This window comes from Diabrotica virgifera, chromosome 7, assembly GCF_917563875.1.
Source record: "Diabrotica virgifera virgifera chromosome 7, PGI_DIABVI_V3a".
Lineage (NCBI taxonomy): Eukaryota > Metazoa > Arthropoda > Insecta > Coleoptera > Chrysomelidae > Diabrotica > Diabrotica virgifera.
The window spans coordinates 207464798-207478153 of record NC_065449.1 but is presented as its reverse complement, the minus strand read 5'-3'; the positions used below and the strand labels follow the sequence as shown (position 1 = coordinate 207478153).

At 32.7% G+C, this 13356-nt stretch overlaps 1 protein-coding gene across 2 annotated transcripts in view; it reads left to right on the top strand.

Moving 5' to 3' along the window:
• Window positions 1-9451, top strand: part of LOC114326245 (queuine tRNA-ribosyltransferase catalytic subunit) — a 28067-nt gene extending 18616 nt beyond the window's left edge. Inside the window, exons 6-7 of one of the 2 annotated variants that reach the window (XR_007699297.1) lie at window positions 7519-8345; window positions 8379-9451. Coding sequence is in view for 1 of the 2 variants with exons in the window: in XM_028274555.2 (XP_028130356.1) it covers window positions 7519-7863 (345 nt within the window). In the remaining variant the exon portion in view is untranslated. Of the gene's footprint in view, window positions 1-7518 lie in introns of both variants that reach the window. The other variant, XM_028274555.2, reaches the window with a different exon arrangement.
• The last annotated feature ends 3905 nt before the right edge of the window (window positions 9452-13356 follow it).

Genomic DNA, 13356 nt, shown 5'->3' with positions numbered 1-13356 from the left:
ATTTTTTGTCATTTTTTTTAATTAAATTAATAGTATAAATCTTCTTTCATAAACTATCCAAAATATTAGTGTAACTTCATCATTTTCTGACTTATAGCGTTGCAAAAAAATTAATTTGGGATAAACAAATTAAATACCTTTTAAACTATTTGACCAATTGCTTTGAAATTTAGGGTATGATTTAAGCACCAGAAGTGTCACCATTCCGTGTTAATAAGAACGTTCTAAGTTAATTTTTACATGAGTTATGAATATTTATAAAAACTCAAAATTTATGATTTATTTTGCAATTTTCTAAGCAACCAATAAGGATAGAAATATTTAACGAACGCCATATTGAAGTTTTTTATACGATTTATGAGTTTCTCACTCTCAAATTTGTTTAAAATACTTAACTTTTTGGTTATAGACGAAAAAAGCGAAAATTTACCGTTTTTTGATTTTCATTTGTTTATAACTATGTATATCATCAAAATCGGGTGCAGGAGACATATAGGTTATTATTATAGATGTCCATACTACTCAAAAAATTTGGTTTCGGCCTGGATGGGGTTGTGTCACCAACAGGATATTTTTTTTCCTTATTTCTCTGAACTAAAAACTATTCATTAAATTTATGTTTTGACTTATCCTGTATTAGATGTAAATAGTATTAGCAACTCAATCATTTAAAAACTATGGCTACAACAGATCTTTGCTTTTAAACCCTTTTCAATTAAACTGGACGTTGAACATGTTACGATTTTCATTGAAAGGTTTTAACTTTTTAAATATTCTGTATAGCACAAAAGATTTATGTCTTGTAACGAGGAACGCAATCGAATTTTAAATTTAAAATAAAATACAGGGTGTGATGTCACAGGATATTGGCAGCCAATTCACTGGTACAAATTGTGAAATAAATTGCTCACCGAATCGTTTTCGCAGCAAAGCCATGCTTTCACGGGCTATATGGCAAGTGGCGCCATCTTTTTGGAACCAAATGTCGCTGAGACCACGAGCTTCAATTTCAGGCACCAAATAGTCCGTTATCATGGCGCGATAACGGTCTCCATTGACAGTAACATTCTGGCCGGCCTCTGTTTTAAAGATATATGAACAGACGGTTCTCTTCGGGTTGCTCATCACTCCAAATACGGGCTTTTTGTTTATTCACGTCCCCATTAACCCTCTCATGCATAATTTTAAGGAAAAAAATATTTTTTAGAAAAATTATTTTATTGTGAAATATTAAAAATTAACATTAGAAAATAGTATAGTAAGTGTAAAAACACGAAATTTTTTTCTTAAAACCTAAAAAATAGTCCGTCCACTCTAGTGGTCACTATGCACTTGCGGAATCGCAGAAGCGTCAGTTACTGGTATGAAAATATTCAAAGCACGATGTACACAGGCTCGTTGCACCTTTTGCAGATGTATAACTCATATTTTGTAAAACATGGGATTGTTTCCTTGAACATGAATATTTTCTGTTCCTCTAATCTAAACTGTAGCAAAGTTGCTGGCCCATACATGCTGTCATTATTGCCCCATTTCCAGTCTTTTATCTCAGCCTTTTTTGGTTTTTTCTGTTGATTTTTATGCTTTGATGAAAATGCCAAAATACGCTGAGCTAATGGAATGTCATCTTCACACATATCGTCGTCACTGTTTTCTGGCTGTATTTCTCCTAAGTCACTTTCAACAATTTGGTCTTCAGCCGTTACATATTCGAGCGAATACGTCTCTTCGTCATTGTAATCAGATTCCAAATCTGAACCTTCTAGTAAATCATAAATAATGTCATCATTGTCAATACCTATAAATTCTTCATTTTCTGGTAAACATAAAGGTGTTTACTATACTATACTAAATACCTATTGTCGTCTTCATCGGCAAAAAGTACTTTCTGAAATAGAATAAAATTTCTCATTGAAGAAGTAATATTATGTCAATAAATAGAATTTATTTATTTCCACTAAAATAATATAGGTAAGTACATAAAAAAAAATTCTCGAAAATCCCTAAATAGATAATAAATCTTTGACAAGAAAACAACAAAAAATATGTTAACAAGAAACCTACTACCCCTCTGAAAATTATACTCATAAAACATACCACAAGAGTGGAATTGTAAGTTACATATTGCATGATGTCCACTCTAGTGGACATGACTTCAATGTGATATTTTCAGTGAGTTTTCAATTATTTTGAAATTATAACAAAGGCTAATTGTGTAAAATACATAATTCTATAAGAAAAATATTTTCTTACCTTTTTTGCTTTTCCATAGAAACTACGCGCAATTATTTCAGGCAGTTCATAGGTGGCCATCGCGGTCAGTTGATTTATAGATACTAACGTTAGCAAACTTTAACTTTCAAAATAAATATTGTAGATGGCGGTAGTAGTTACTTGATTAGAGTCCACTGAAAGAGATTTCATGCATTTTGCACAAGTTTCATAGAATTAAAATATATTTTTTTGAATTAAAAAAAATCTGTCCACCGGAGTGGACTGAATGCATGAGAGGGTTAAGCCAAAAATGGTCCTCATCGAAAATCATTTTTTTTTCGAAAACAGTGAATCTTCTGCAAGCTTATCAAAAGCACATGGACTGAAACGGTGACGACTCGAAAGGTCGATCGTCTTCAAATGTTGTACTAATTGAATTTTGTATGCTTTTAAACCAAGATCCTCACGTAAAATATGCCAAATTGTTGCATACGACAAGCCAAGCTGGAACGGCGACGAATCGATTCTTCATTATTTTCGCTACACCATCCGCTAACGCCGCTATATTTTCTTCAGAACGTGCTGAATGTGGTCTATTTGGTCGCGTGTTATCCAATAATGAAAACTGGGTTTCAAACTTACTGATGGTATAGCGAATTGTACGTTCGGTAGGCCAATTATGTAGACCATAAGTTGCTCTATTAAGGGCCGGTTTTTCAGTGCTGGGTTAACCTATTTATTTTTCGGTCACCGAAATATCCATGGTTAATCAGTTTTTCAGTACTAGCTTAGGGTTTAAACTCGTTTACGTTAACCAAGATTTTAACCGATCCTCGTTAGATGGTTTAACTCTGAATTTTGCGGTTACGCTTGCGCATGGATGCAGTGAATGCATCAATGTCTATTTTGAGTACCTGTCGGACAGAAGAGATTTTAGTTGGGTTATAGACCAGGAAGGATCTGTTTTTAGGTGGATGTGAGAGGTGGCATTCGGATTTTTGCGGATAAAGTTAGGTGATAACTTCGTTAATAATAATTTACTTATGCTCATTCTCAAATATGCCCGGAACATTAATAAAAAAAATAAAATATTTAAAAATTTCAAAAAATTTCGTTTTTTTCTTTCTTTGCTTATAACTTTAAAACGATTCATTTTGGAACAAAGTCGTATAGGAATAAAACAAAGATACGATTGGTTAAAAATGTCTTAATTTAACACCCTTGCTGCAAAATAGCAATAAATATAAAATAAGGGGGCAAAACAAGCCTGTCCTTATGCAATGTTTTTCCGTCACTTAGGTTACTTTTGGAACCTTCCTAATTCGCTTAGAAAATTTTTGTAATGTGCTAAAACCGTCCATCAAAATTCATTAAAATTGACTTCTAGATTTTGCATAATAATTTTGCAATCTAAACTTTTTTTTAAAAATTAAAATTTTTTAAAATCTTGCACAACAAAAACTAGAACATACAAAGATTTGTAAATTTTTTTGAAATCGGATTATTTAAGCAGCCTCAGCAGTGTTTTAAAGTTATGAACAATTTTTTGGCTTATAAACAAATTAGTGCCACTGCCCGGTCACTGAAAAACTGGGCTTAAACGCATGAAATATTCCTCATAGACCGCTTATTTTTGTAATACAGCTGAATAATTTCTAGACGTTGTGCCAAGATGAAATGTCAAACAATACTGAATAAAAACGCGACGTCAAGTGATACGATTCATGCATAGTGTGACCAACTAGTCCGAAAAATCCGGGACATGGCCCGAATTACAAAGTCATGTCCCGGCGTCCCGTACAAGGCTTCTGGGCCATCCGAATTTTCAACGTTTTGGTAAAATTATATTTTGAATATGTTATTCTTTTAAGAATTTACATCAAATTAAATTGGTGGGACGAAAAAAAGTACAATTTCTAGCGTGTAATACTAATACCACATCCAAATCGCATGCATTTTATATCGTGGTATTATAGTTCTACGAAAACTCAAATTGTGGTTTTTGAGAACTATGATCCGGATTGGAAGTCGAAACAGCAAAAACTAACAAAAATGTAATTATCATTACAACTAGTTGTGGCTTAATCTCATCAAAAATATCATTGTTGACATAAAAATGTTAAATAACCACTAAAATGGTGATTGGTGGAAATTAAATATTAAAAAAAATGGCCCGATTTTCATTGAAAAGTCCCGGATCTCAGGTATTTTTTCCAGCCTTGTCCCGAATTCGATCGAATCGGAGTTAATCACACTATTCATGCACGATCTCTCTTCAAATCCCCACCAAAAAAGTACCTCTAAATTCTAGATGAATCAACCTTTACATTAATAAATCCATTTTTTATATGATATCCAAATCGTTCTCTCATTTTCAGAATGTTGTTCTGAAGCTATTTCCTTGTGGCAATTTTATAATTAAATATTTAGATGGGAAATAAGCCACAATTAAATTGAAAACAATAATTTTATTAACGTTTCGACGCCCAAATCGGTGTCGTTGTCAAAATACAAAATACTACTAAATTAAACAAAAATGTTGTTACTTAGTAAAAAATTCTTCTAATAATTTATTATTATTTAATTATATAATTTATTATTATTAATTCTTCTGACTCATTTATATCGGCAATTCAGACATATATTCCTGGGACGACTTTACTGAAAGATAGTTCATTCGATTACATGAAATCAACCCCAACTCAAGAATATTCGCCACAAATAATCATAGTATGTGATCTGTCTTTAAAAAGATAACCAAATGCAACGGTGACAGTAAAATTCTCGCGTTAGAGATTCCATAGTAAATCACGAGGGAAAACCAGGAAAAAATCTCTAACGCGAGAATTTTACTGTCACCGTTGTATTTGGTTGTCTTTTAAAGACAGATCACATGCTATGATTTTTTTGTGACGGATATTCTTGAGTTGGGGTTGATTTCATGTAATCGAATGAACTATCTGTCAGTAAAGTCGTCCCAGGAAGGCAACTCATAAATATTGGCAATATCATTTTAAAGTCTTCTACTTTAAAATGTATAATATATGTCTGAATTGCCGATATAAACGAGTCAGATTAAATAAATTATTAGAAGAATTTTTTACTAAGCAACATTTTTGTTTAAGGCTATGGGTACATAATTGGGAAATATTTTACGTGTATCCCTACTTTTTCTGTCTTTACACGGCAAATTACGTTAGTAAAATTCACACTGTTATGGATATGTAAACATTACTAGAATGTCATTCTACTTAAGAGGATCGGTACGTATTTTCGGCTGCAATGCTATTCAAATGGGGATTCATTTTTTTCGAATCCTGAGAAAACTAATAAGTATTTTTGAAAAATTTAAACGCAAAATGAAAGATTACGTTATTAGCGAGGGCCGAAAGTCCCTGAGAACTTCTATAATGTTTATTTAAGTAAGTTACAGGGGTGAAAAACTAAGAAAATTTAGTGTGATTTTTAATTTCAAATATCTCATTCAAAATAAACTTTTTATTTATTCTAAGGGACTTTCGGCCCTCGGTAATAATTTAATCTTTTATTCTGCGTTTAAATTTTTCAAAAATATTTATTGGTTTTTTCAGGATTCGAAAAAAATGCCGTGGTAATATTTTCCAAATCTATCTTTGTCTTACAACGCACTCAGCCGAATATAATATTGTCAGCATTGTCAGTCAGACACTGACAATCAGTGACAATTTTAAATATTTGACATTGCATCGGGAATATTTTGAGGTATTGATTAAATATTATTGATATATAGTGTATTTGATAAATAATTGATTTAAGACGTGAACTTAATAAAAAGTTATTTATTGTGTATTATTTGTGGAAAATCCAAGCAGAGAATACATCAGGATAATATATTCTGTGATCCAAGTATTTTGTTGTTAAAGATGTTCAAAATTGTAAGCGTTCCATAACAATATATTATTAAAAAATCACTTTAACACTTTTCCTCTTTTCTCGATTGAGTATTAGTTTTTGTTGTACAAATAAATTATTACAACCACTGAATACATAGTTAGTGAAAAAATTATCACATTTATTAACTGAATTAATAATTTGCAATTATAAAAATAACAGTTATCCAAGAACATTCAAAAGCCATCTCTTTAAATTAATGATGACATTTTCAAGTAGAATGACATTCTAGTAATGTTTACATATCCATACCAGTGTGAATTTTACTACACGTAATTTGCCGTGTAGACAGAAAAAGTCGGGATACACGTAAAATATTTGCGAGTTATGTACCCATAGCCTTAAAAATGTCATCATTAATTTAAAGAGATGGGTTTTGAATGTTCTTGGATAACTGTTATTTTTATAATTGCAAATTATTAATTCAGTTAATAAATGTGATAATTTTTTCACTAACTATGTATTCAGTGATTGTAATAATTTATTTGTACAACAAAGACCAATACTCAATCGAGAAAAGAGGAAATTGGTAAAGTGATTTTTTAATAATATATTGATAAGGAACGCTTACAATTTTGAACATCTTTAACAACAAAATACTTGGATCACAGAATATATTATCCTGATGTATTCTCTGCTTGGATCTTCCACAAATAATGTACAATAATAACTTTTTATTAAGTTCACGTCTTAAATCAATTATTTATCAAATACACTATATATATCAATAATATTTAATCAATAACTCAACATATTCCCGATGCAATGTCAAATATTTAAAATTGTCACTGATTGTCAGTGTCTGACTGACAATATATGCTGACAATATTATATTCGGCTGAGTGCGTTGTAAGACAAAGATAGATTTGGAAAATATTACCACGGCATTGTGTTCATTTTTTTCGAATCCTGAAAAAACCAATAAATATTTTTGAAAAATCTAAACGCAGAATGAAAGACTAAATTATTACCGAGGGCCGAAAGTCCCTTAGAATAAATAAAAAGTTTATGTTGAATGATATATTTGAAATCAAAAATCACACTAAATTTTCTCTTAGCTTTTCACCCCTGTAACTTATTAAAATAAACATTATAGAAGTTCTCAGGGACTTTCGGCCCTCGCTAATAACGTAATCTTTCATTCTGCGTTTAAATTTTTCAAAAATATTTGTTAGTTTTCTCAGGATTCGAAAAAAATGAATCCTCATTTGAATAGCATTGCAGCCGAAAATACGTACCGATCCTCTTAATTTAGTAGTATTTTGTATTTTGACGACTCCCGATTTAGGCGTCGAAACGTTAATAAAATAATTTTTTTCAATTTATTTGTGGCTTATTTACTACCATCTAAATAGTTAATTTACTCATTTTCAGAGATTTGGTTGTGCCCTTATAATGACCGGACAGCTAAATCTAAGGAAGCAACAATACGTCAAAGACTTCAGCCCAATCGACAAGGAGTGCTGGTGCAGTACCTGCAAGAATTATACAAGAGCTTACCTTCATAAGGTCGTTACCGATCTACCAGTGGCATGTACGCTCCTCACTGAACACAACGTTGCCTTCCAGATGAGATTAATGGAGAAGATACGAAGCAGCGTTTCCGAGAACCGATTTCCGGAATTCGTACAGAAATTTATTCTGGATATATATCCCAATAAAGATTATCCCAGTTGGGTTAAGGATTCCCTTAAGGCTGTGAATATTGAATTATTGTGATATTTGCTCGTACTAATTTTTAGTTTGCATTTAGTAAAATTAGTCTCTTTTTAAAAGAACCAATAACCAGTTAATATTGTGATTTTTTAAGGTTATCTTTTAATTTATTTGTTTATTTTTCCTTTTTTTTATTGTTATTATACCTAGTATGATGAGTTAATTCTTTTCGTATCAAGATACATTGCGCCCATCAGAATCAAAACCTGCTAAATCCTAAATTTTTCGTTTTCCCTTTTTTACACATTTTCAAAGTTCAAGTATACAGTGATGAGGGCGCTAATAACCGCCAAAATAACGCAAAAGATGGAAAACATATTAAGTTGTGAGATAAAAAGAAATGAAACTAGTGGAGGTGGGAGATTTAGCGATAAAAACCTATAAACTTACATTCTATTTGTTTCACATCTTTAGACGTATCAGAGGAGTATGCCAAATAAAACTATCACTGTCACAGTTGCCAAATTCGTCTGATACGTCTAAAGGTGGGAAACAATAAGTAGAATGTAAATTTATAGGTTTTTATCGCTAAATCTCCCACCTCCACTAGTTTCATTTCTTTTTATCTCACATCTTAATGTGTTTTCCATCTTTTGCGCTACTTTACCGCTATTAAACCTTCTAAATCCGATTTAAAATACCAGTGGAATGTTGACGTGCTGTGTCCATTTCTTTTATGAACAATAAAATACTTCTTTTTCTTGTATATTTTGTGTTTTCCTATCAAAATGGTTCAAGACCCACTTGTAGTGCATTAATTTTATTGTTCCTAAAAGCAGTTGAATATGCGGAATTTGCACAATATTTGGGCTTAGAATCAAAATCTGCTAAGTCCAAACTAGAAGCGCAAATTTCTAAAGATGTAAGGGGCATGCAGAAAAATGACTCTACCAAATTAGTGAACCATTTTATGACATTTATTGATACCCCTATGATTGAGAAATGCCGGATACTTTTTGGAAAATTTACATTTTTAATGTTTTTTTAGTCTCCTGAAAAATTGCAAAACATGTATCTAGCAGGTTTTGATTTTATAGGCCTCATGTTAATAGATTCATTTGATGGTTTATGACTGAGACTAACGTTTCACTTTTTCGATAAGTATAGAATGTTTTATTATTATAATTTTATTAAATGACAACTACTTAAAAAACCGGAGCTATTGAACGCGAAAACCAAGATAATCTTGCAGGAATTTTTTGTCCCCTTTGTGTATCATATAAATTGCACAAGGTTTTCATTTACCACTTTGAGAATTCCATCTTAAAATCTGCGAAGAGAATGAGCAAAATCTTAATGTTAATTTGTACTGCCAGATTCCTCTAACGAGATAGTTACTGTCATTTCGCTTTTTTTGTTACTTTATGTTGCTTTACTCTCATGAATATCTGAATTTTTAATCAATATAGGCGTGAGAGTCGAAATATATTGCTCGTCGATGCCGTTTATTTCCAAAGTTAGTAGAATGAGTTAGAGGCATTTAGCACAGGGTTAGAGGTCAAGTACCGAGATGATCTCAATGCGAGTGACGCTTCACTTTTTTTGCTTTGTTTCCATTTTTTTTAATATATTTCTCTTTCAGTTAGTATGATTCTCTTTTTTTACTTTCTTTCTGAAAAAATGATTAGACACGGAATGTACAGACTATTTTTTGCATTTCTATCACCAAACCTTTTTTATTCGATTCTATATATTTTTCATAAGTTCAGAGCCATGTACTTAAAGTATTCCTTACTATCATTCACTCGCGCATATACACCAAATTAGAAGAACAGCTGAGTGAAGTTCAATTTGGATTCAGAGCAGGACTCGGAACGAGGGAAGCACTTTTCAGCTTGCAGGTTCTAATACAGAGAGCCAGGGATGTCAACTGCGATGTGTATGCATGTTTCATAGATTTCGAGAAGGCATTTGATAAAGTCCCACATGGAAAACTAATAGATATCCTAAAACATACATACTCGATGGTAAGGATATAAGACTCGTCTCAATATATATCCAACAAAAAGCAACAGTTCGATTCGAAAATTAACTGTCCGAAATCTTCACAGTCGAAAAAGGAGTTAGACAGGGTTGCATACTGTTACCAGCATTATTTAACATATACTCGAGAAGAGTATATGCGAGAAGAAAAATACCGACTGCTACAGTTGATTCTACAAGGCAAGATTGAGGGCAGGAGAGGACCTGGACGTAGATGTATATCTTGGCTGGCCAATCTTAGGAAGTGGACTGGTCTAACGTCAACTGATCTATTTCGGCCGTAAATAGAATAAGATGGGTCAATGTGGTCGCCAACATCTCCAGAAGAAGTTCAAGTGCATTTCTTTTCATTTTTCCAAGTGGGCTGTTATTGTTATTAATAAATATATAACAAAAAAAAAAGAATGTGTGTGTACTTTGTACGCACGTAAGAAGTTATACTTCTATTATAATATAATCTAACTTCATATTATGATTTCAACGAAATCAATATACCTATCTACTTTAAACAGTTTTTTGTATTGTATTTAAATATTAAACTAATTTTACAAAGAATAAAAAGAATACCAAAAATTAAAAAAAAAAAGGATATGACTGTCAGGATTTGAACCTCTCGATCCCTAGGCGAATGCTCTACCGATCAGCTACCACGGTTTTTGTATTCAGTCGATCATTTCTCGGACATAATTACAACCACGGTGACAGATACATTAATTGAAAATAAACATTTTCAATAATACTTATTAGGAGGAAGACAAATCCACAGACATAAAAATTATAATATATTTACTAAAAACACTAATAATATATTCTTTTCACGCACACCTTATTTGCGCTACATAACTTAAAATATGTAGCGACTAATATCATACTGTCGGTGTGCGCATGCGCCAGGGAATGTAAAAATTCACCCTCGTGCCTAAAGAAGTATAACTTCAAAAACAATTTCCTAAATTGTTTCGAATAAAATTTTATGGTGTCTGGGCCGTCCTGCTATACAGTCTCTCTCTCTCTCTCTCCTATGGCGCGACGGTCCAATTCGGGCCCTGGTCTCCTCCAGTACCCGCTTTCCAAGTATCTCTGTCCCTGGCTGCTCTTCTTCAGTTATCCATCCTCAATATCTCTTTAGCATCGGTTCTCACTTCGTCTAGTATCATCCATTTTGCCTCAGGTCCTGGGAAGTGAATGTATGTGTTTTCCAGATTCAAACTGGAGTGTCGATATGCTGCTCCTTGGTTGAGAGGACTTTCTGAAGTCTAGCAGCTTCTGCAGTCTATTCTATCTTCTCGCAGTTCTTTTTTTATGAGCTTTTCTTGACCTTAGGATAAGAACAGAACAAGTAGGTCGAGGTGGAGGTGTAGGTCGCGGTGGATGCTACTAGTTAAGTCGCGGTCTATGTCGATAGCACATAGCAAGGAGGTCACCTGTGCTGTCAGTCGATCTAGAATCACTATCAAGTGAAGTAGTTTAATGAAATTTGAATGACAAAAGACTGTGCTTTTGCGATGTTGTGTCAGTCAAGTGATGATAGTGATGAAATTTCAGCTGTAAATAATCAGACCCTCCTTCATATTTAAAAAATTTACTGAATTTAATTACTTTAGAAATTCAAAAATAAACTGAATACAAAAAAGGGATTATATAAAAAGTATCAACTCAGATAGCGCAGGTAATGACAACTTGGCTTCGAACGGACGAATCACAGGGAAGCATCCTTGTAGGCCGCGCAGTAGACATCCATGTAAAACAAACTATTTTTATTTTAAAAAGCATCGATGTAAACCTCCTGAATGGCATCGCGCTAAACCTCCACCGCGACTTACCTGCTCTGTTCTCTTCCATTCACTACAATGTGTTTTTTTACATGAATGTCGACTCCGACATTCGCGCATGATCGACCGCGATCTTCACCTCCACCGCGACCCACTAGTTCCGTTCTTACCCTTAGTATACCACCAGGGTATGTTCCTGTTGGTATTCCGTACTGATTCTGGACAGTTGTCTTTGTACACTTCCATAACGATCTCCTGAAATTGCTAAGCAGCAATGTCTAGCTCTCTTGTATTGTTTACCTTCTCAGTCAGTTTTCCGTGGATCCCAATAAGTTTTTATTACGCGCTCATAACCAGTTCTCTTCAATCCCACAAAAGAAAACCTTGTCGATCGAGTAGACATTTCTCCCAGCTCCTTTTCTTGATTAGACTACAGGCCCATGTCCAAAATGGATGGGTCATATGAACCACAAGGTGACGTATATAGGACGATATAAGAGCATAAAATAATAAGATTTAGCGCTATGCCGTCACTTGTAAGCAGTCCAACTGAGTGCTGGTGAGAATTCAAAAGTGCAGGTAGAGTGGGTACATTTTGGTCATATATTTTTGTACGGCATTTTTACCATAGATAGATCCATGAAAAATGATAAGAAAGCGCGCAGTGCCGTACAAAAATGGCGAGCCACAAAGTTGGTAATTTTTTTTGATTTTCTGACAATTTCCAGGGTAAATTTGGTCATTTGATTCTGTACGGCATCAGTTTCATACTGTTTCAATACAACTTCTAATCCATTATTCCGCAACGCCGTACAAAAATCACGCGACAAGGGGAAAAATCGAGGGTTGCAATCCCCTCTCTTTCCGTGGTCCGGGGGGTGATTTGAAACAACATAAATTTAATTTATTTTGAAAGTATTTTATGCATAGATAACATTATTTTACATGCCGTACATTTTCGTTGATCCAAAGGTTTGTAGGAAAAAAAAAGCTCAAGGAAAAATCCACAGAATGAAATGTACGAAAAATCCATATAACGAAATGTAAGGTGAAATTTATGACGATATTTTTTTATGCGGCATTTAGATAGTTCATTTGTACTTAATGCAATAATTTATAAAAAGTTAACGCCGTACAAATCTGAAAGTTCATATTGATAAAAAAGTAATAAAAATATTAAATAAATATAATTTACATATATTTATATCGCTTAAGGAGCAACGTTATGTTACGACGTTTAGCATTTGTAGGCATATATCTACACCTGCCTATAATACTGTACTGTGTGCTAAGTAGTCGTTTTCTAGTAGTAATTTTTCTAAAAAATAGTAGTTGTTTTATATATTCACATCATTACAATGAAACAAATCAATTATATACATGTAACAATAATGCTTGAAGTATATATTAAACCAAAAAGTATACAAAACTGTTGATACTGGGTTTTACAGTTTCAATTCTTGAATATTATATACCTACACACCCTTTCACTTCAGTTAGACGTCATAATGATTTTATCATATATTATTAATAATAATTGTTCTCTTCAAAAATATGTTAATACCGTACAGTATCAAATGACCATAAAATACTACCTTTAAAATGGTAGCGTCATTATCATCAACCTAAAAGATATGGTATGCATTAAAATGTACGGCATCATTTTTTCCTAATTTATTTATCTTAATACTATTTAAAACAAAGGACAAATGTATAAAATTGCTATATTTTATTAATCTAT